This window comes from Martes martes (assembly GCF_963455335.1).
Source record: "Martes martes genome assembly, chromosome: 6".
Classification (NCBI taxonomy): domain Eukaryota; kingdom Metazoa; phylum Chordata; class Mammalia; order Carnivora; family Mustelidae; genus Martes; species Martes martes.
The window spans coordinates 12854719-12879235 of record NC_137893.1 but is presented as its reverse complement, the minus strand read 5'-3'; the positions used below and the strand labels follow the sequence as shown (position 1 = coordinate 12879235).

Genomic DNA, 24517 nt, shown 5'->3' with positions numbered 1-24517 from the left:
TCCCCAGATAAACTTTGCTTGGATCCTTCTAGGAACTATCACTATAAAGTCAACAAGCATCGAAATACAGAGCAACACAATAGCACACGTTACGGTCAGCGCTGTGAATTGTGTACGATTGATGAATCCCACACCTGTACCCCTGAAACAAATAATACATTATATGTTAATATAAAAAACTCTAAAACTGAAAAATAAATAAGTAAATAAATAAATAATAAATACAAAGCAACATGCCTCAGTCTTAACATCCATTAATAACCTGAACTTACGATGGATGTTTCCAAACCTGAGAATTAAACATGGACTTTTCTCAAAATTATTCTACCCACAGATTGAATGCATTAACCCCATTCCTGGCTTCCTGTTGCCTTTTGGATTCTAATTTTCTCTTCATCTATGGCCTTCATCCCCTTTATGTTCATTTTGCATTGTTATAATGTCTGCACCCAGGAAAGGCACTTTCAGCTCTTTCCGAAGACCTGTAGGGTATAAGTAAAGATTATAAAACAAATCTCTGCCTGCAAGCACTGGCCTAGAAGCCCTGTGCCTTACCATAAGTCCTGTCAGCAAGATACATCTGTGGGTCACACACAAGTCCTGTCAGCAAGATACATCTGTGGGTCACACACAAATAAACTAATTTTTTCATACCAGGGTGTTGCTATAGAGAAGAATCAAATTCTGAGAACTGCACTTGCTCCTTGGCAGGTACCTTAATTTAGCCCATTCTAAAAATTTATTGGTCAAAGTACATTCTATTCCATTGGAAGGAATGACACCCACGCACTTGATCATGACCAATAGACTAATGAGGTCAGTACGTACCAAAGGAGAGAAAGTCTCTGCAGAGTAAGGAGGGGGTGGTGTCTCCACAGCTATTTCAGGGTCCTCCTGTTCACTCTCACTGTAGCATTCTATACAAAAATGAAAATGTTTTATGTTTCAACACTGTCATCACTCATTCCATAATGCATGAGCAGAGGTTTTGCTCCATCTGGCTATAGCAATTCCAATCCGATTCAGAAAGGACTCATCTATGGAGCTACCTGGGGCAAGGAGATTACATAAGAGGGGAGAAAATGAATAACCAGATTAGGGTTTCCGCCCTCACTGGTGTCTAATACGTAGGAAGAGGACTAGCCATAGCTCAGGGAAAATAAAATAATTCCTCAAAAGAGGTGTGAGTCATATACTAAGGGGTCATAAAATCAGGAGTGATTCATTTTGATCATAGGAGCCATAAGGAGCCGAACATGGCAGCATACGTAGACCATCAACAGTGCGCACAGAGTAATATGAGTACCAGTTTGAGGGTGTTGTCTGAGCCAACTGTATGGAGACCCCTAACAGATGTGGCAAAAAAAAAAAAAAGAAAAGAAAAGAAATGAAGCTGAAAGTTTGCTTGAGGCCATATCACAGAAGGCCTTAAATACCAGGGTAGGGAGAAGATTTTTGTGTCATGATTTTTTTCCTCACAATCTATAACCGCATTTCAAATATACAATGGTTATTGATGTTGTGGCAAAGAGGACCAAGGAGATGGTCAGGACACTGATTTCACACTCTTGCACTGTAGTTCTTTATTCTTTTAAATCACGTTACCACTTTTCCATTTCTCAAATTCAGCTTTACAATTTTTGCTATCCAAAGATATAACACCCCACATTCCAATTCCCAAGTTTTATATGGCCTGAGCACTTCATAAATAGTATTAACTTTGTGATCCTGGCACCGAAAGCCTCCTTCTTCTCAATATTCAGGAGTAATTGCATCATTAAGAAGATTTTGACTCCTGTAGCTTTGAACCCAGAGAACTACAGACTGAGCTAAAAATATGGCCTGTGTCCTAATCTGACATTCAGTTTCCTAGCACAGACATAGAGTAATTAGCCTCAGCATACACCTGGTGGAAATATTAAAATATATCAGAGAGGAAATAGTGGGATGAAAGTTATCTGTCTAGATCATGACGAGATCATGTCTCTGAGTAAGAATTCAGTGAGTGGGGCAATAAAACATTTGCACTGGCAGTTGTTCGAGATGTCAATGAAGTCTACAGCTGCTAATGTGTGGGTGAAGTGTAAAAAGCATTCTTAGCCAGCATGGGAAGCTCTATTCCATGTCGGTGAGTCTGTGTGAATATGTCTGCTTCTACATATTTTCAGATAATTTTAAATGCCAAAGTATGTTTCATTAGGACAAGACTATGCATAGAACTTGACATTGTATTTCCATCCATCTCATCCTAATATTCTTGCGGAATTTTCAGAAATTTCAAATAGAACATACCTTCATCCTTCCTAACGGATTCATGATGGACTACAGCGAACCCAAGCTTGTTTAACCACCTAAAATTCAAATAGAAAATAAATGCTTAGCCAAAGAGATTGGTCATCTCCTATCCACCTTCCCCCTAGACCCAGAAGGAAGGTCTTGTGCCAGACTTTAAAATGCAGTTATCATAATTCTAGAGTCAGTCTAAACATTTCCAGAAAAGCATGAGTATGTGGTATCGAAACCTAAAACCACTTGTTTCACAGTATTTTCCTTTCTCGGGATTTTCTTTCTAAGACAAGAAACAAGGTGGTCCATTATCCAGCTTGCTAAGGTGGGCAACTACATTAAATATTCTAAATATATGAACAAATATATCTTTTGTAGTTGTGCATTTCAAATTTTTAGCAACCATCAGAACTTCTATCACTGAATTTAGTAATCTGACCATTAAAGTCCCATCTCTATAATTCTTAAAATGTAATTTTATTTCACAAAAAATAAAGAAAAGATGATCCGTTTTTAAGGTAGGATTTTTATATTAATCAGTAAAAGATCTCAGAGTTTGGCAGGTATTCCTAAGCTATGGAAATTTTTAATTCCTTGAAGAGTTTTCTTAGGTAAAAAATGACAATGTCCTTATCATACCAATTTACCATTTTATTGGCAACGATTTTCAGCTAAACATCAATAACAATAAAAAAAAATCTAAACAAACCTTAAGGAACTCAAACTTGGCTCATGACCTCAGGCCATTGGAGTTCCTTCTCAAGGGGTTAGTCAGGAACATATTTTATGACACAAATTTGTAAAAGACACAAAATGCATCTATTTCATATGTTCCTAGCTATATAACCTTCTATTTAAAGAGAAAATATTGTTTTGGGGTGGTAATACTCTGATTTATTTTCCACTTCTTTCAAGTTTTTTATATTTTTAAAAAGTATTCCATATTATGTGTTCACTTTTTTTTCTTTTTTTGAGAAACCAGCACATTCAGTAGCGGCCTAAGTCAACCAATACCAATAAAATAAGAAGAGTGCTATGTACTTATTGACTCACTTATGCTCTCCATTTCTTCTAGTCCTGTACTGCCTTGTGAATTAGCCAGCACACTGCTCCCCTACCACTGCAAAATTGTCGCATATTCCCAAGTCTTCAATCGTCAACAAATTAGGCATCCTTCCCCAACCCTCAACCTGCCATGGTCTTGCCATATTTATTTTTTAGTAACAGGAAATACATAAATTTCATTTTTAAAAACAAATAGGGCTTTCTGCAAGAAAGTAAATGAGCTTCAGCCTTATTTAAGAATCCCCTCAGGTGTGCCTATGTGGCTCAATCCACTGAGCATCCTACTCTTGATTTCTGCTCAGGTTATGATCTTCAAGGTCATAGGATTGAGCCCTGCATGGGGCTCTGTGCTCAGTGAGGGTCTGCTCCTCTCTCTCTCTCTGTCACTTGCCCTCTGCCCTTCCCCTGTTTTCACACTTTCTCTAAATAAATAAGTGGTTTTAGGTTTCAATACCACAAACTTACATGTTGTTTCTAGAAATGTTTAGACCAACTATAGAGTTACAACAATTGCATAATAAACAAACAAACAAACAATATCTTTTTTTTAAGGCATTTTAAGAAGCCCCTTCAGCATCTGACAACTATGAGCTCTTTAATAGCCACTTAAAACCAGACTAACACATAAGCCCAGGCACCACCATAGGAACCAGAAATTGTTCATCAAGACCTGATAGAATAATAAACAACCAACCAAAACAAAACAAAACGAAAAAGCGGGAAATCACAGAAAAAGATACAAATGGCTAGTAAAAAAACAGAAAAAAATTGCCAACCTCCATAGTACTTTGGGAAATGCACATACAAGCACAGGAAAATATTCACCACTAGATTGGCAAAACTTTAAAAAACCACTGATTTCTAGAATTTAGGAGGAAATATTCTCATCCTTTGTTCAGATGAACATCAAAATTGATATCTCCAGTTTTAAGCAGGCAATTTGATGATACTAATCAAAATTTAAATATCCACCCCCTAATTATAAATGTCTATCCTACAAATGACAAATAAATGTGGAAGGATGTTAATCCAACAAGACTTGCAATGGCAAAAAGAAAAAACACTGAGACGATATAACCATCCATTAACAGGAAAATGGATAAAGTATAGCACTAATTTCTTCAGTACAACAAATGTTATTATGAAGCTAATAAAAAGACTGGGATAGAAAGTCTTCTGATGGCCTGGAAAAATCTAACATACTAGTAAGTAAAAAAAGCAAGTACAGAACAATATGACTGGCATAATTCAATGTACTTTTAAAACTATGTATTTGCATATGTGCGTGAGTTGGTATGCAAAGTTAAGTATCAGGAAGGATGTATGTCAGTCATACTGTTAAAAGTAGTTAATCCTGGGGTGCCTGGGTGGGTCAGATGGTTAAGCATCTGCCTTTGTCTCAGATCAGGATCCCAGGGTCCTGAAATAGAGCCCTGTGGCTGGCTCCCTGCTCAGTGGGGAGTGTACTTCTCCCTTTTTCTCTGCCTCTCCCCCTGCTTGTGCTTTCTCTCTCTCTCTCTCTCTCTCTCCCTCTCTCAAATAAATAAATAAATGAAATCTTTAAATTAAAAGAAAAAAAAAGTTAATCCTGAAGAAAGAAGTTGAACTGGAGGGTGAAGTTGGGGGTATGGAAAGGTTTTCATTTTACATACTAATGTATTAAAAGATTTTTTACAAAAATATGTTTTGTGTGTCATTTAACTAGAAGAAACATTTTAATGTACAGTTTCAAAAACTGATCCGGCAAAGCACAGTGAATTTGGTGGTTCACTTTTAAAATATCAAAATAAACTATTCTTAGTTTATGTCTGGTTTCATGACTGTATACAGACCCTTCCCCCCCCTCAAAAAAAAGCACCTAAAAATAAAATAGACCAATTTTTTAACATATCAAGACAAAAAATACTTTTGAAGTGAGAATGCCTGAAACAAACAAACAAAAAAAGACATTTCTAAGTTCCTTCCAGAACACAGAAATACAGAAATGTTGCAAATTGAAAGAGTATGGACAATAAAGAAATCATTCTTCCAAGCTCTTACCTAACTCTCATATTCTTTTAATTGCCACCATTGGTTACTTGCTGTGGAAAACATGATTGTTTAGAATCTTGTTTGACTGTTTCCTTTCCGGAATCCACTGGCTTAAAGGACCTCTTTGCTAAGAACTTTTTTTAAAAAAACATCGAGATAGTAGAAAAATTTCTATTCGTGCTTAAATAGATGGATGCACAAAAAAAACTTATATTTACATAAAAGAAGATGACAGATGTTTCCTGGGAGTTTGTTGTATATTAACTCGATGTGTTGGAGGAGCCCAAGTGTTAAGAAATTGATATACAAAACAGGAAGGTTCTTCCCACAAACACCGTCTGAGAAAGGCAGCTACCAACCAGTCTTTGTTTAGAAACCAACTCTTCCATTACCCTTAATTACTTACCCCTGTACTTGTAAATTGAGGGTCCCTGCAGAACACACAGCATTTCTATTAAACGTAATTACCTTTCCCTACATTGTCCCTGAGAGAAATGTCACCACCCAAAAATGCAGTTTCCCAAGGAAGCAAACTTCTAAAACAGGAGGCATCTCTCCACAGGCCACTCCCTCCTTCCTCAGATTCTCTGCATCTCACCGAGAAATACCCAGCCACATTATATACTGTCTTAAACTGGCCACCGCAGTAAGAAAGGGAGCTCTTCAGGTGCCCCTCAGAACAAATCTTTGAATGTCATCTGCATCATCTTGTGGGAGAAGAGAGACGTTAACTTGGAGGCCCAAAGGGATTGACCTTGATGCCGATTACACCACCCAAGCACGCCAGGAAGGACCACTAGGGACTAAGCAGTAATTTGGACCCTCACTATGACAGGGCTCCAAGTACTTCTGGGTAAGCCTTTAAGCCTTTCACACACCACCGACATCCCTACCGCTGGCTCATCGACGGGATTCCGTTACCAATACAAATAAAGAGAGGAGTAAAGAACTTAGTGACGTCTTTTGGCTTCTTTGGGGGCATCTGCTCTTCTTTTTCTCAGACTCTTGAGAAAGCCAAGGGGAGAAAGCTAACACCAGAAGGAGAGTAGAAACAACTTCTCTCTTCATTTAAGTAAATAAAAGTCTTGTTTGGAAGACCCAGTTTGACTGTTCCTTGTCTTGTCATTTAACATGGGGTTTCCCAACGGTCTGTAGAGCCATTCTGCCCTCATCTGAAGGTTGTGACGGGTGCTTAGGAAAGAGGTTGAGAATGTGTCTAGCTAGATGAGGCTGCTGAGGGGCTGTCCCGTGAGAAGGGTGTGTGTGTGTGTGTGTGTGTGTGTGTGTGTGTGTGTGTCTGCAACTTACATATGTTTATTGAAAAGGAGCTTTTTTCTTTAGGTTTCTAGAGCAAGAGGATAAAGAGAAATTAGAGAAGACTGATAAGGAAATCATTATGTATAACTAAACAAAATAGATTAAATTATAAGCTCTCTGAATGAATTATGTATATATTTTTAATTCTATTGCCCAAGTTCTGCCACAGTGGGGCACCCTAGTAGGTATTCCACAGACACATTTTTATCAGTTATGTGAAAGTGATGAGGAACACTGAGGAATCTGAGAATAAGGCCTCAGTTCAATAGAAGGCCCTCTGATGCCTTGAGTGCCTCAAGTATATATGGCCTCATTCAATTAACAGCCGTTGTGATCACACTATAATCTAAATCAGCAGGGGACGGAGTGGGGCAGGTATATGCATTTATTCCACTTCTTTAAACAGAAAAAAAAACAAAAAACAGGAAATGGAGTTAGGGATATAAAATTTTATGTGAGATGTACTCTGAGCAAGGACGTTTTGCAAAATTTTTTAGGACAGAACATGGATTAGTGATAAACATGGGGACCATCATGATAATTACACAGCACATAAGAAATTTTACAGATTTTTTTCACATAGAATTCTAAAAGCTGTGAGATTGGTCACAGTACTTTCAGGCTTTTCTCCCTGTGATGCTGATTCTCACTGTAACATTTTCTTATAATGACTTCTGTCCTTTCCTCCTCAACGTTGTAGTTCCCTCAGAAGAATCTTATTACTTCTCCCTAAAATAGTCATTTTGATATATGTAGTTCTCCAAAATGCTTCCAAATGGTGGAGAAGAAAGCAAGAGCACTTCAAGTGCTAAGGAGGTTGACCCTTAAAGCAACGGAAATAAATAAAACAAGAAATAGGATGAAAACATGCTTAAAACTCAAACACCTGACCAAAGTAATCTGTTCCCGAAAAAATTAGATTTAGCAATTTTCTCTACTTACACACTCATTTCCTGTGCATTCTCAGCCGCAAAATAAAAGGTCTTGATCTGTGGATGGCTGATCTTAAAAGCACTTGAAGGGGAAAAACACAGCACATTAAGAATTAGAAATTAATGTTGTTGTCAATGGATTTGAAATAAATCAAATGTAAGTGTGGTACTTCATCTGCTTTCTCTGTAGATTTACAAAAAATAGTTTAGTTACATTCAATATCCATTGCCTAATCTCTATTTCATGTAGAGAGCAGAGAGAGAGCAGAGAATTAATTCATCATGTTGAGGCATCCAGAATAGGACTGAGTCTTGGCTAGTTGATAGTTTCTATTTTAAACATATGGGCATATGCTTGTATTTTCATTTGCTCACTGCTTTGCTAGAAAGAGACAATAAATTAAAATTTACAATCCCAGAGGTGTCCCTTAAATGCTCAGATCAATAAAGCAAAATATTTATTCAAATTCAACCAAACACATACAAGAATGTTATGTGTAGGAACATAATCAAGTATAGACCTTCCACACTGTGACAACACATCAAAAACTTTATCTAAGCCGCCCTCTATGAGTAAAGGAAAAAATATATTTATATTTATTTTCTTTTAAGAAAACTATAAAACACTGAAGATTAGCAAACAATGAAGTGTTCCCCCTATAGCATTAGATCGGAAGTCCTGCAGTACAGGTCAGCGTTTTGGTAAATAACCAGTTTGGTCAAAACCACGAAAAGTAACACAACCTTATGTACCTCTGGATATGTGCAGCAACACTAGAGGGACAGAGACTTAAAGCTAATACCATTTTATTCGTTTTCTTAGAAAAAGCTAGTCCGTTGCCACTACTGGTAACACGGGTCAGTAGGGAAATAAATGCCTTTCTGATAAAACAGGAAATATGTAAAAAGTAGAAAAAGAACCACAAGAAAAAGGGTAAGAGGGCACATTTGCAAAATGTGACTGGATGCTACCGCGGTCAGAACCGGTGAACGGGAATACAGTTGGCTGATCTAGAGCAGTTCTGTGAGTTCTAGGCAAGATCAGACTCTCTGGGCTGTTCCCTTCTCAAGGACCAGAAACTGGTGTCTGTTTTTGGTTCCTGTATGTTCTCCAATCTTTTGGACTTAAATTATATCAGGGTATAATCCCAAAGTCTAAGATAACTCAGAGAAGGCTATTTCCAGGATGACAATGTTATGAACTAAAAAGGAGAAACAGGTCTTGCTAGTATAGCTGTAGCTCTGGAAAGTCTTATTGAACTAGTCACTCTCTTCACCAGCAAAATATCTTGACATCTGATCTCCTAGCCAATCCCGGATGGGAGCTTGTTTTTCGTTCCGTCTCAGACACGGTTGTTAAAAACACGCCGTGCCAAGGCTCCATGGGGTTTTAAGATCCATCTGTTCCACAAAATGAAATTCCAGAAAACAAGAGGTTAAAAGCTTACACTGTTGTTTAGGATGCCAACCCATAAAATTCAAGAATCTCGGACATTTGGGTGTTATCTCCACTAACTTCCAAATCACCACATCACTCAAGAAACTAAAATTATGAAGGGATTTTATTCTGGCTCAGGGTTTTGTGGAAAACGATAGACAACTTACTGCTTTTTCTTGCATTCAGATGCTCTCTCCACAGTGAAATCGGGCAGGTTGACAAATCCATCAGCCTTCTCTGCCTGAGAAAAATACATACAACAGATATGAATAAATGAGTCAATCCTAGCAGTAACTTTATAGAGATGATATACATTGAATAGAGATTGTATAATGAAATGAAATAGAATCAAAAGATACCTCCCTGGATCAGCATTGGACTTATCCAGATACATATTTTGTGAAAGAAATTAATATTCTCCCGCTCAGTCATCCAGAATCGTTCCATGAGAAGTAACATGACACAGTTTAGTGATGGCCAAGGTAGGGCATGCCTAAAACTTAGCCCACCCCCTTTCTGCCTCCCTGGAAAATTCCAGCGCTAACCCATCAGAGCTCCACTCCCTGCTGAATTAGTAGGCATCCTCAGCATCATCCTCATCTCCAATAAGCCAGTTCTCATACTCCAGTAAGCTACAAGCGCAGAAGGTAGAATGTGATTAGCATCCTAGCATATGGCAGACAGAGGCCAGATTTTGGAGTTAACACATCAAGGTTCATGTCATATCTAACAACTTACTGGTTGTTAGAAGGCTTAAATGAGCTCAATAAATAAAACACTTAATGGATACTCAACAAACAATAGTTCTTCTCCCAAATCTGTAGGTAGTTCTGCAGGGATTAAACTACAGAGCCATATCTTGGAAAATCTCAGTTCCGTAATCAATTCCTAGGAGGCCTTTCTACAAAGGAAAGAATGCAGAAAAAAAAATTGACTCTCTTGGACACCACATGAATATTCCTTCAAACAACAAAAATTCTATAGGAAATGTAATTATCTTTCTACCTCTCTGAGGATTTATTAATCTTTGTGGATAAAAAAACAACTGAAACACAAGAAGATTGGATTGCTTATCACAGAGAGACCCCAAATCTTCTTCCGTCTATACTGGTGTCTCCGAGTAGAGAAACAGAGTCCACAAGATGAATCATAAATCCATCAGGGGCTAAGTGGAGATGAGTAAAAAAATTGATTTTGAAAATACAATCTTGGGACACCCAGGTGGCTCAGCCATTTAAGCATCTGTCTTCCACTCAGGTCATGATCTCGAGGACCTGGAATCGAGTTCTGCATCTGGTTCTTTGCTCAAAGGAGAGCCTGTTTCTCCCTCTCCCTCTGCCTGCTGCTCCCCCTGCTTGTGTTCTCTCTCTCTCTCTCTCTGACAAGTAAATAAAATCTTTTTTAAAAAATACAATCGTAATTTTAGCTAGCTATTAGCTGAGTGTCACGGGTCCTCTTACTTTGCTTAATTATTCTGCAACTCTTTCCCTTATCCCCAACCAGAGTGCAAGTCCTACTCTTTCTTCAGAAAAATCAAACTGAAGCGTTCAAACTTATGCCTGTTCCATCTTCCCTCTCTTATGTGAGTTCATCTATCCAAACTCTCCATTTGAAATACTGTCTTCGTATAAGGCTCCAAACTCAATTCTAAAGGGAACTTCCTTCTTAAAAAATGATATATATATATTTTTTCATTTAACTCAACTATTTGTTGACAAACAGGTTACTCATCATTTCCCCGATCTTATCTCAAAAAGAATGTAAAGCACTTAAAGAACATAGACTGCGTCAATCAACTTTTTCTATAACACACAATGCTTCCTGTGGGTTCTTATCAGCATTTATAAAAGGATAGTTTTGAAAAACTGTTAGGCTCCGGCAATTCTACTCCTAGATATACACCCAGAAGAAGTGAAAGCAGGTACTCAAATAAATATATGACTATGCATGTCCACAGAAATATTACTCACAATAGCCAAAAGATAGAAACAGTCCCATCAACAGGGGAATAGATAAACAAATTGTAGTACATCCATATAATGGAAGATTCAGCCATAAAACCAAATGAAGCGCTGATACATGCTACAGTATAATTGAACCTCAATAGCATTATGCAAAGTGAAAGAAGCCACCCACAAAACATCACACCTTATATGATTCCATTTATGTGAACTCTCCAGAATAGGTAAATCCAGAGACAAAACACAGATGAGTGGTTGCCAGGGGTTGGGGAAAGTGGAGAATAGGGAGAAACTGTTTAATGGGTATGGGTTTTTCCTTTTGGTGGGTTGAAAATGTTTAGAACTAGACAGAGGTGGTGGTTGCACAACATGGTGAGTGTACCAAATGCCACTGGATTGTTCACATTAAAAAATGGATAATCTTGGGGCGCCTAGGTGGCTCAGTCAGTTGAATGTCTGACTCTTGATTTCAGCTCAGGTCATGATCTCAGGGTTGTGAGATCGAGCCCTGAGTCAGGCTCTGTGCCAGGCGTGGATTATCTCTCTCAGGGTGCCTGGGTGGCTCAGTGTGTTAAAATCTCTGCCTTCAGCTCAGGTCATGATCCCAGGCTCCCGGCCCTGCATCGGGCTCTCTGCTCAGCAGGGAGCCTGCTTCCTCCTCTCTCTCTCTCTCTCCGCCTGCCTCTCCGTCTACTTGTGATCTGTCTGTCAAATAAATAAATAAAATCTTTTAAAAAAAAAAAAGATTATCTCTCTCTTCTTCTGTCCCTCCCTCCACTCCCTCTTAAAAAAAAAAGGATAATCTTATAAGAATTTCACCTCAATTAAAAAACATAACCTATGTTAGGCTGAACTATTTTTATGTAAATTTCTATAATTTTGTTAGAAAGAAAACAACTTATATCCACTATTTGCTTCTATTTCCTCCCCTCATTCATTGCTATGACCACTGTTCCACAGAAGCTGTAGTTACATGAACCCCAATGAGTTTCATGTTGCTAAGTCGCATCAACCTTTTTTGGTCCTCACTTAACTGAACTCTAGTAACCGATAGTAAAACTCAAGGTCTACGTCTAGACATACCTCATTTCTTGCCTTTCTGACATATCCCTGTTGCTCCCTTTCTCCTCCAACTACTCCTTGCTTGCTTTCACGAAGTCCTCTTCTCTTGCCTTTTTCTTAAATGTCAGTGTTCCCCAGACTTCCAAACACAAACCTAATCTCTTCTCATTCCAATACTTTGTCAGGGACCATATGCATAATCATGGCTGCATGTGTCACCACAGTTACACACATATTCAAAATCAATACCTCAAACTGGGATTTAATCCTGAGCTCCTGCCCCAGAGATCCAACTGCCTGGCGTACCTGTTCACATGAGAATTCCATAGGTTCCCTCCTACAGACTGAATATTTCTATCTGCCAACCTCAAATTCCTATTCTGAAGCCCTAAGCCCCAGTGTGATGGTATTTGGAGGTGGGGCGTTTGGGAAGTAACTAGTTTTATATAAAGTTGTGTGGGTGAATCTCCCATAATCAGATCAGTGCCCTTATAAAAAGAGGAAAAGACCAGAGTCCCCCACCTCTCTCTCTCCACCAAGTAACATTACAGCAAAAAAAGCAGCCATCTGCAATCCAGAAAGAAGGCTCTCACCACACACAGAGTCTTTCAGCACCTTGACTTCGACTTCTCAGCCTTCTGATCTATGAGGAATCAATGACTATTGTTTAAGCCACCAGGTGAAGACATTTTGTCATAGCTGTACAAAGGAAGACACTCCCCAAGAGTCATAAATCCAACACCAAACTTACTATTTTGTTCCACAAAACGCCTGCTCCCCTTTTTTCTGTGCTCTCTACGTCGTTGAATGATATCACTTTCAATCCTGTTGTCAAAAAAGGAAATGTGGCAGACGTCTCTGACTCTTCCATCCCCTTCTCAGCGCACACACAAGTCATCGCGGAGATGTATTACCGCTGCCTCTGTCCCAGGATTCCTTCCATGCACCACCTAGCACCTCCTTCAGCTTACCACTGATTCTCACCTCACTTGCTGTGAAGTCTGGCAAGCCATTTTCAACCTTCCTCTAATTTTGTCCTTCCCTCCAATATGATGTCCAAATCACAGTCACAGCAAATCGTGACTCCTTGAACACACTTCATGTCACTTCTCTCATTAAAATCCTGCACAGTTCCCAGTGGCCCTTGGACCATGTCTGAGTGCCTCAGCAGAGCAAGAAGACCCTTCGTGATCAAGGCCTGCTTAATTACACACTTTCATCTCCTCACTCAACCAAAAATATACAAAAATTTCAAACAAAGAAAAAAACTATACTTCCATTTGAGCTGAATTAGAATTGACACCAAATTTACGGCATTATCATTCTGTAGGCAATTTATTTTCAGAACAAAAGGCCCATCGTAGATGACAACAATATAAAATCAATCAGCAAAAACTGAAATATAAATAAATTACAAATCTCCATTGGGGTGGATTTTTTTTTCTGTACAACTGAAATGGCTGAGAGTCCTTCAACTAAGAACCAAAATGAATTTGAGTAAAAGATACCTTAGTTTTTCCTCAGTAAACTTTTCCTTCATTAAGAAAGGCATCTTTTCATTGTACTAAAGACATTCAAGCTGTATTCAAAATCACAGATAACTGTGTCAAATTTGCCTTTGCTTATTTGACTTGCAAAAATGCCTTAAAAATGACAATCACATTGGGAAAATCCTAAAGGAATGACAGTTTTCTCCTCTTCCTCCTCCTTCTTCTCCTCCTACCCCCTCACATCCCTCATTCCTTGTTATATTAACCAAAATAACTTTTCTCAAATGTATCCTTCCTCCTCAGTAATTCCTAACTTTCTGAAAAGTTACTTGAAAGTTCTGCATCAGTACCTGAAATTTACCCTCTGTATCCTAATGTAATAAAAATCTTGTTCTTTCGGGGGGCCTGGGTGACTTGGTCAGTTAAATGTCCAGCACTTGATTTCATCTCAAGTCATGATCTGAGGATCATGACAGCAAACCTCACCTCGGGCTCCATGCTCAGCTGGGAATCTGCTGGGATTCTCTTTCTTCCTTTCCCTCTGTCCCTTGCCTCCCCCCATTCTTGTGCTCATCTGTCTCTCTCTCTCTCTCTCTCTCTCTCTCTCTCTCAAATATATAAATAAATTCTTCAAAAAAATCTTTCTTGTTTTCTTGCCAGATGTAACCAACCATCCTTTGGCCATCGTGCGACCTTGTCTTACCAAGTCTAGCTTAAATTCTGAAGTGAGACAATGCTATTCCATGTCTGGTATGACGGTCAACAATCTCAGAGATATTCTTCCTCACACACGAGTCCATCCACCTCCGCCAGCAACTTTGATTTGATCTCAGTGGGATCCCATCTTTAGTTGCTGTATTAGACAGCATCAAGTACACATTTTTATCAAAGCTGTTAGAGATACACATTCGTTTATTCAACAAATATTTATTATGCACCCTATTTCTAACACACACTCTGTCAGATATGTGAGGTCTATCAGTGGACGAAATAGACAGAGATCTCTACCTTTGAGGGGGAAACAGACAATAGCTCAACATATAAACACATTTATCAACATAAATTACATAGCCCATGGTGGACCGTAATTACTATGGGAAAAAGATAAAGATGATCAGAGTAAAGGGGTTCTGACTATAAGCAGGGCAGTTTGCCCTTGTGCTCTAAGACTTATAAAACCCTTCCAAATTTACTCCCCTAGATATAACTCCACAAATCAACTTAGGTGTGACCTTCTCCAAAACTTTCCCCTGTTCCTCTAAGCCTAAAATAAATGTCCTCCTCTTTGTGCCCAGAGGCAGGCTATGATTCTATACTTATCTCCCTGTATTGAATTATCTGACTATTCCTCTGTTTTTCCAATACACTGTGAGCTCTTTGAAGGAAATGATTTTGTCAGTTATTGTTATATCATTAATACTTGGGACAGTGTAGGCGCTCAATACATGTGAAGCAAAGAAAGGAGTTTTATGCATGAATGAATGACAGGAACATTGTCTTTTTCCTCCGACAATAAAGAAAGTGCTAAAACGAGATGCAGAAGCCACTTTGGAAAACTGGCAATTTCTAAAAAACATAAACATATTATTACCATACAACCCCGCAATTCCACTCCCAGGTATCTACACAAGAGAAACGAAAGCTTATGCCCACACAAAGATGTGCATGCAAATATTTGTAACAGCATTATTCATAATAACCCAAAACTGGAAACAATTTAAATATCCATCAACGGGTAAATAGTGTGGTCTACTCATACAATGGAATATTGTCTAGTGAACTATCGACGCTTGGTAAAAGATGCATGAACCTTGAAAACATGTTGCTGACTGAAAGCCAGAAATAAGAAACCACATATTACTGTAGGATTCCTTTATGTGAATGTAGAGAGAAGGCAAATAGTGGGGTTGACTGGAGTCAGGGTTGGAAATGAAAATTAACTGTAAATGGGCATGAAGGGTTTTATTGATGTCGTGAAAATTATTTAAAACTGATTCACTATGATAGCTTCATCACTCAGTAAATTTACCAAAAACTATTGAATTGTAAATTTTAATAGGGCGAATCTTATGATCTGTCAAATATATTTCAATGAAACTGTTTTTAAAAATACAAGATGCAAGGAAAGTTTGGGGAATAGAAAACCATAGTGAATTCCCTTCTCTTTGGGTATCAGTAAAACTTGAAAGAAGGTAAATATGAGGTCTCAGATGTTTCCATTGGTGACTCAACATGATTTGTTCAAACTTTAAACAAAATTGGTTTACTATTTCCCATATTCTATAACTTAAGCTAAATTATGGCTTCAGTTTTGGACTATAGGAATTTTAGAGACAAAGATATTTTATATAGAATTTGCCACACTTTGGACATATTTTTGGAAATTAATTGAAATGGGGCATCAAATTTTAATATTTAAATGCAAACATCAGTATCCATTGCCATTGATAATGTTTGACTCTTTCACACTACAAATACTTTTCAAAATAGACAAAATCACCTCATAAGTATCTACAGATATCAGAAAGGTAGAAGGATAGACCTAGAAAAATAAGAGTGATATATATATATGTATGTACACATATATATGTATTCCAGAGTAAGTAGGTTAAAGAAGACCAAATCAGAAACAAAGGAAGTGTGATATAGGAAACTGTTATATGTTTCACGGTTAAAAATAAAAAGTATAATTATCTCTCTATTCTCGATGGAATCATAGTTCCCTGATTCTAAGAAACCTGATTTTTTACACTTCAGTAAATCTGAAATCAAAAGGTACCTTAGAATCTATATGTATTTTTAGTGCTTCATTTCCCCCCAAAACCTGATATTAAATAAATTGTGGGTCTTTAAATGAATAGAATCTAAAATTGAAGGGGAAAAAATAGTTTAGAAAAAGAACTGTTTCTTTGTAAGATGTTTTTGTGTTTACATTTGAATATGTATTTAATATTCTTGTAATGACTTAAAATAAACATAGGTGAGGTTATCCAGTGAATATCAGAATCAGAAGAAGCTGCAAAACTTCATTTTCTCCGAATAAACCCATGGTTTGCTCAGTTCTGCCCTGAAGCCCCTAGCATGCTGGAAACAAGCAAAATCTAAGCTCTAAGCGGAGCCATACTTTCTCATGTTACCCTGAACAGTTGTTCCCAACTCTCAGGGTACACGCAGACTGATGACCACCATAGAAATCTGGATTATAGTCTCTAAAATGCAAGCCAATGTGGAAGAAAAGAAAAGAGGACCCACAGTCAATTATGAAAGCTCTAGTTCTACAGAGGAACAGTCATTCTCATACGCGGCTGGTGGTGGTGCAGAACGGAGCCCAATGGAAGGACATTGGTCAGTAACTGGCAAAACAGCATTACCCTCCGACCCAGAAATACAACTTCCAGGATCTGTCCTAAATAAATATGTGTAGTGACATGTGCATGGTAATGTTGTTTGCAATAACAAAAGAATCCAAATGTGTATCATCAGGAGACTGTTGAATACATTGTGGCATCCATGGGCAATGAATAGGTATATTCGTGTGTGTGTGTGTGTGTGTGTGTGTGTGTGTGTGTGTGTAGTAACCTCCCAGACACAGTAAGAGAAAAAGTAAGGTACAGGACAGTAGATATAGTATGTGAAGTATATTTGTAGAAGGAAACCATGCAGGAAATGCAAACACAAAAGGAGGGAGAAGAGAGGGTAGAGAATAGGAACGAGAGCAAGACTTATCTGGTTGTAATTTATTGCATAGTTTTGACTTTGGAATTAGGTAGATGATTTATATTTTTTGAGTTTTTTTTTTTAATGAAGCAAGTCCTAAAAACAAATGAACCTAACTGAATCTAAACATGGTGATGCCCCCCCACCCACAAATTATCTTAACTACTCCAAGAAATCTTAAGAGCCCAGAATTTTGACTATACATAGTTGTTGGAACATAGGCTGAGGACTTTTAGTAGAGACACTGCTATTTTTTTAGATAGTTTTAAGTAGTTTCTTCTGACATTCCCCACACACACGTAAAAGAACTGCACAGAACCCAAAGGCTCCCTCAGTCTCTGCCTATGTTAGAGGCCACCACGCTGCTCTGTTCTGATAAGCAGCTCATCTCCCTCTTCCTTCCAGAAAAGGAAACGCATGCACGTTCTGAACTGTTACCTGGACCTACAGGCCGAGAGCTGAGCTTATTAGCACCGGGCTGTGACAAGCACTGCAAGGGAAGCAAGAAAAAATGTTTGCCTTTGTATTGTCTTCCTCTCTTCTAGACATGGCAAGCAGGCCTGACAGTGACGAGGCCTGAAATCCTGTTAAGAAACATGACAAACTTGAAAAATATCTAATAAGAGCTCACATTTACTGAGTGCTGACAAACGCCCTTGAGGTACTACCGTCAGAGCCAGCAGAGGGAAATGACCACATCTGGATGCCGGAATTCATGAAACTGATCGGTTTTTAATCTCGCCACCAAACTAGGTGAGCATCATAAATGGGAAAGTTACGGGGTTATTGTTAAAGAAACAGTACTCAGACCAGAACCCAGAAATAGTTAACTAATTCTAAACAGGAGATTGAACAGTCTCAAGCAGGAGCTAAAATAGAAGAGAATCTACAGTCGATGAACACACGAAGAAGAATCCCAGATTTAGAATTGGAATATTTCAAGGAAAGCCGCTGACAGTCTGATCTTAATCAGAGCATGTGATCTGTCAGGTCAGGGTCCACACAGCGAGAAAGCAGATATAGCCAGGTAGAGGCTAACTAGAGTTAAGACGGAGGCAGAGTGATTAAAAAAAAAAAAAAAAATTTAAGATTCTATTGCCATTAATTCCCAGGCATCAATGATAAGAATGGGGAAAAGGAATAGAAAGAAAAGACAAAGAACGATCCAGAAAGAAAAAGATGAAGTAAAATAAGTTTTTATTCTGTCCATAGTCAGCGGACCCTCTGAATAACTGTCTCTATGTCTTAGCTCTCCCTTGTCTTCTTTGCGTCGGATCAATCACTGTAAAAAATATTTTAGGGGCTCCTGGGTGGCTCTGCTGGTTAAGCATGTGACTCTTGATTTTAGCTCAGGTCATGATCTCAGGGTCCTGGAATTCAGCCCTGCCTCAAGCCCCACAGCACAGAGTCTGCTCGGGATTCTCTGTCTCCCACTCCCTCTGCTCCTGCCCTCACTCATTCTATAAATAAATAAATAAATAAATATCCTTTAAAAAAATATTTTAAATTCTTTGGACAGCCATAATGCTAGCAAGTTCATTATATCCTTCATACATTACCTAGGTTATGTTTTTGTTAAAATATTATTGCATTTGAGTTTATCTAACATTACCCTATGAATATGAGGAGATTCTGATCCAAAGATATTCTTCTTACAAATGCCTAGAAGTAGATATTGCACACAGAAAACGTTAGGTAGACGTGTTTAACTAAGAAACTGCAAGGCCCGATTTCCTACAGAACCCACACATTCCCAGCCTGAATTATAGAAGCGGACTGTAGCTTTGCCGGGGATCATCGTGATGGGTCTGATGATGCTCTGAGGAGGAGAGACAGTCCTCGGAAGGAAGCAGACCACAGACCACTGGTAGCAGATGCTGCGGGTAAGCCAGCCACCTGCCCCCCTCCTTACCGCCAGATCAGGTTGACCAGACTTTCCACGGACACTCTGGCATCTGTATGTGGGAGGGCTTCTCGGCTGCCAGAATCCACCTCTCCACCAGTGCGGGGGTGCCCGGGAAGCACTGGCCTCATGATGAGCCCTCCAGCTATGATTAATGGGACTCTGTGTTTAAACACCGCAAGCTCCCGGCCCCTTGGGGGGGAAAACTCGGAGATGCATGTTTTCTAAAGTCTCTCAGAGTTCCCCAGCAGAACTGGACTTCAGTTCCCTGGTCATAATTTGCCCACAAAGGAGAGTTTTACCGGCTAATTTTCCACCCTGCCCCACTTCCCCATTCCCTTTCCAAGTATTTCTAGTATTACTTCCCAAATATACTACTTATACCCAAATCCCCATCTCAGGGCCTGCTTCTGGGGAATCTAAAACAGGATGCCGTTTCTCTCGCAGAAGTGTTGCTACTCACAGTTCCTACGCATGAACAGCCCAACTCTTGGCGCCATAATCCCCCTTCATTATTTCTTCCTAAGTACCACCCAAGGCCATGACTACCTCTCTATAGTATTAGGTCACATTTCAGTGGTGAACAAGAAGTGACTGGCATCCTTCTGTGATTTGTGAATCAGCTCTCCTAGTTAACATTCTTTTTTTTTTTTTTTTTGCCAGTAAATGAGATTAGTTTTATTTTCCAAAATTTATTTGAATTTCATAACTTTCAATTTTCATGGCATGAACCTAAGGAAGGTATGTTATTAGCTATTTCTTTTTTTTTTAATTAAATTTTTTATTTATTTACCATATTCTTCCATTCTCTTCTTATGGAATCATAGTTTAAAAGAGATTAAGTTACTAGTAAACTTTCTGGTAGTCTGACTGGTGAAGATAGTCATTGTCTTCTGAAATATCATTTTAAAAACATTGAAGATGGAAACTTCACCATATAAAAGAGTCTTGTATTATTGTTCTCTGTAATATAAAATGCTGAGCACACAGGCCCTTCATGATCTGACTCTGTCCACATCATCTCTTACTTTTCAGAATTCTTAAAGCCCTAGAAATAATTTCCACCTACACAGGACTGGTGTCTTAGAAAGAAAGAAAGAGAGGAAAGGAAGAAGGAAAGAATAAAAAAAAAAAAAAAGAAGGGAGGAAAAAATGGGAAAAGATATTTCTCCAAACAGGATGTACACATGGCCAAAAAGAGTATGAAAAGATGGTCAAGGTTAATAATCACTAGGGAAATGCAAATCAAAACTACAATGAGGGGGCACCTGGGTGGCTCAGTGGGTTAAGCCTCTGCCTTCGGCTCAGGTCATGACCTCAGGGTCCTGGGATCAAGCCCCGCATCGCATCGGGCTCTCTGCTCAGCAGGGAGCTTGCTTCCCTTCCTCTCTCTCGGCCTGCCTCTCTGCCTGCTTGTGATCTCTCTCTCTGTGAAATAAATAAATAAAATCTTTAAAAAAAAAAAACTACAATGAGATAATATTTAACACAATAAAAAATAATTTTTTTTAAAGAATGGTTACTATAAAAAATATATAAAAAGGGTAAAACAGGGGGTGCCTGGGCGACTCAGTTAAGTATCCGACTCTTGATTTTGGTTCAGGTCATGATCTCAGGATTGTGAGATCAGACTCCACACTCAGTGCAGTGTCTGCTTGAGATTCTCTTCTGTCCTTCTCCCTCTGCCCTTCCCCCTCACATGCTGTCTCTCAAATACATAAGTAAACCTTTAAAGAGTAAAAAAAAAAAAAAAAATTAAAACCAAAAAAATAAATAACAGAAAGTAGCAATTGCTGTTGAGGATGTGGAGAAATTGGAACCCTTGTACAGTACTGGAGAAGAGTGTACAATAGTGCAGCCTCTATAGCAAACAGTATGTCGGTTCCTTAAAAAATAAACGATAGAACTGCCCTATGATCCAGCAATCCCACTCCTGGGAACATAACCAAAAAAAAAAACAAAAAACAAAAAAAAACTGAAAGCAAGGTTTCAAACAGATATTTGTACACTAATGTCTATAAGCAGCTGAAAGGTGGACACAACCCAAAGTGTCCATCAACAGACACGAATGGATAAACAAAGCGTGGTATGCACATACAATGGAATTCCAGCCTTAGAAAGAAAGGAAAATCTGAGCCAAGCCACAACATGCAGAGCCTTGCAGACATTAATTACGCTGAGTGAAATAAACCAGTCACAGGAGGGCAAACACTGTGTGATTCCACTCATAGAAGGTACTGGAGTAATCAGATGCACAGAGAAAGGAGAATGGTGCTTGTAAGGGATGGAGGAAAGGACAGAAGGGGAATTACTGTTTCCTGAATACAGAGTTTTAGTTTTGTAAGATGAGGAGAATTCTGGAGACGGTTGTACACTAACGTGAATATACTCCTTGCCAGTGAACTATATCCACAGAAGTGTTTAATGGGAAATTTCCTGTTATGTGTATTTCACTACAAGTCTTCAAAAACAAGAAATAAATTTAAAACCTTTTTCAAAGATACTACTGCAAAACTTGTTATTTTTCAGTAAAGGAAATGCATTTACCACGATAATCTTCAGAAGACTGAGGGTATGAGAATCATGGTTAACGTGCTGTTAATGAGCACCGTCTCTTTCGCAGGTAAGAGCCAGAAAAGGAAAAAGGTGCAGAGAGAACAGGTGGTTTGCTTAAAGTGTTATTAACCAGCTGCAGCACCAGGGTAGAACCTGTCCTCCTGACTCTACATCCACGGACATCTCCGACAATAGCATGTTATTTCCTGTGTCTTTTTTGAAGACGTTGTTTCAAACATGTTCTCCTAAATTCTGACTCCTTTAAAAAATGTTCAGTATTTTATGGGCGTCTGGGTGGCTCAGTCGGTTAAGTCTCTGCCTGTGGCTAGGTCACGATCTCAGGGTCCTGGGATTGAGCCCCAGGCTGGGCTCCCTGCTCAGCGGGGAGTTTGCTTCTCCTTCTCCCTCTGGCCCTCCCCTCTGCTCCTGCTCTCTCTCTCAAATAAATAAATAAAATCTTTAAAAATATATAGTCAATTTTTTTTTAATTTCCACTGCATAGATTCCTTTTGAAATGTTCCTGAAACGTGCTCTAAGGGGGACCAAACACAGCAGCACAATGACAGATGAGCTCATCAGTAAGCTATTCTGTAGAAGCAGCTGGGTCCTTGGCCCTTAAAAAAGTTTGCTCCATAGGGATGATAAATCTGCAAATAATGACTTCTCGGGAAAATCCTCAGCTGTAACCAAAAGTTCAGCTCATCCCATGGGCCACGTATCACGCTATTGCTTGGGAAAAGCACACAAGCCTCACCACAAAATCATGTATTACCTGAATTCTTCCTCCAGGTTAGGAACCACTGAGCTGAAAAATCCCCCAGGCCTTCTAGTTCATGCCTCTGTTTTATAGCTTAAAAGCAACTTTTACACAGAGTTAGTAGAGCATTTTTTAGAATCTCCAGCACAAGATAGGCCATTCTTGACAGAAGAAACCATTTCCGGTGTCTAAAAACCCTTAGCCCAATTCTTTTGCAACCCTAAATCATGGTATCATGCAAACACATTTCACCTAAGCATATATAAAATTGTCTTTCTTTGTGTATTCCTTTTATTTTTTTTATATCTTTTCCAGTGCATTTGATCTTCTCAGAGTTGCTCTGAATTATGTAAAGATATTGTGCTTGGTCAAAGTGTACTTGTAAGAAAACGGATCCATAGAGAGTTACATCACTGACCTAGGAGTACCTCACTTTGTAAGAAACCACAAGACTAAAAGCCAGGTGATGTTTTGCCTTATACCACGTGGTGAAATCCACCTTCCTGCTGCTTGCTTAAAAGAATTTACGAGTCATAGACACATACACATATCAATATATTTATACAGATATTAATATTTATACGCATACTAAAGGCTACATAAACATACATATACATGTAAGTTAAAAATATGGATCGCTTATTTTTAAGTTAGTCTATGTGTGCTTATGTATTCCATCACCTGATGGCTATTTTAAGAAGTTTTAGAATAAGACGTATTTCTGATTTTAAAACTTATGGATTGGTAAATAAACTACTGTATAACTATATGTATTACAGCTATTGGAAGTGATGTGGATATATATATATATATATATATATAGACATGAACATATATTGATAATATATTGATTAGCAAGAAAATTGTTATAATATTATACATAGTGCCATTTTATTTTTGGAAAACTTAGAAAAAGATTGAAAACTTAGAAAAATATTAGAAACATATACACCAAAATGTTTAAGTGATCACCTGAAAGTGGTAAGATTGTGATTCATTTAAATGAATAAGCTATCTTAATTCATTTATTTCTTTCTGTTTCCCTCCTTATCTCTCTTTTATTTTGCTTAATTTTATTTTCTATTTTTTCTAAATGAACACATATTATTCTATAGGATTTTTAAGCACTTTCGAAATTAATTTAAATTTCCAACAAGCAAGAAGATGGATTGTATCAAAAACAGAGCAAGTAAAACAGAGAGAAGGTGTGGAGATGTGTGCCGAAGTCCTACGAGGGACAGTGCCGCGTCCCCTGAACGGGCATATCAGCCAGTGCTGTGAGCTAAGGGGATGGTCCTCCCCTACAACCCATCCTACACCATTAAGTCTGGTATCCTCTTCCAAACTGGCAGTGCCCAATCATATCACTGCTTCCTGAGAACAAGACAAAAGAAACAAAGGATTTCACAGTCTTGGTGTTTCACAATTGATTATGTAAAGTTAGGAAAGATTTTCAAGGAGCATCATATTGCCAACACAAGTCATTGTTCCCACATCATATGAGTTGAGCAACAAGAACTTGTTAATAACAGCCTGCCTCAAGTATAGACTGAGCTGATCCTAGAGCTTTAATGGAAGACCATTATTCTAGAAATCCATTCTGGGACCTATGAAGGAAAATGAATGTTAGCACACAACAATAGACAGCATCAGAGACAATAAATAAATTAAACCAAAGTCCCCTTTAAAGATCTTTCCCACATGCCTGAGTTTTTTTTTTAAGATTTTATTTATTTGTTTGACAGACAGAGATCACAAGTAGGCAGAGAGGCAGGCAGAGAGAGGGGAAGGCAGACTCCCCACTGAGCAGAGAGCCCGATGCGGGGCTCTATCCCAGGACCATGGGATCATGACCTGAGCCAAAGGCAGAAGCTTTAACCCACTGAGCCACCCAGGCACCCCATACCTGAAATTTTAACAAGGGAAGTAACAGAATTCAAAATGTCCTCAATTATTCTTACATTCAGATTTTCGAGTGGTACGTAAACAATCCTCACCCATG

The 24517-nt window shown here is 38.5% G+C and overlaps 1 protein-coding gene across 1 annotated transcript in view; it reads right to left on the bottom strand.

Moving 5' to 3' along the window:
* IPCEF1 (interaction protein for cytohesin exchange factors 1) overlaps positions 1-24517 on the bottom strand; it is a 71512-nt gene that overhangs the window by 38729 nt on the left and 8266 nt on the right. Inside the window, exons 3-6 of the mRNA XM_080806137.1 lie at positions 9237-9310; positions 7642-7713; positions 2293-2351; positions 829-917 (exon numbers count right to left, since the gene is read on the bottom strand). Coding sequence (XP_080662263.1) covers positions 829-917; positions 2293-2351; positions 7642-7713; positions 9237-9310 — 294 coding nt within the window. The remainder of the gene's footprint in view (positions 1-828; positions 918-2292; positions 2352-7641; positions 7714-9236; positions 9311-24517) is intronic.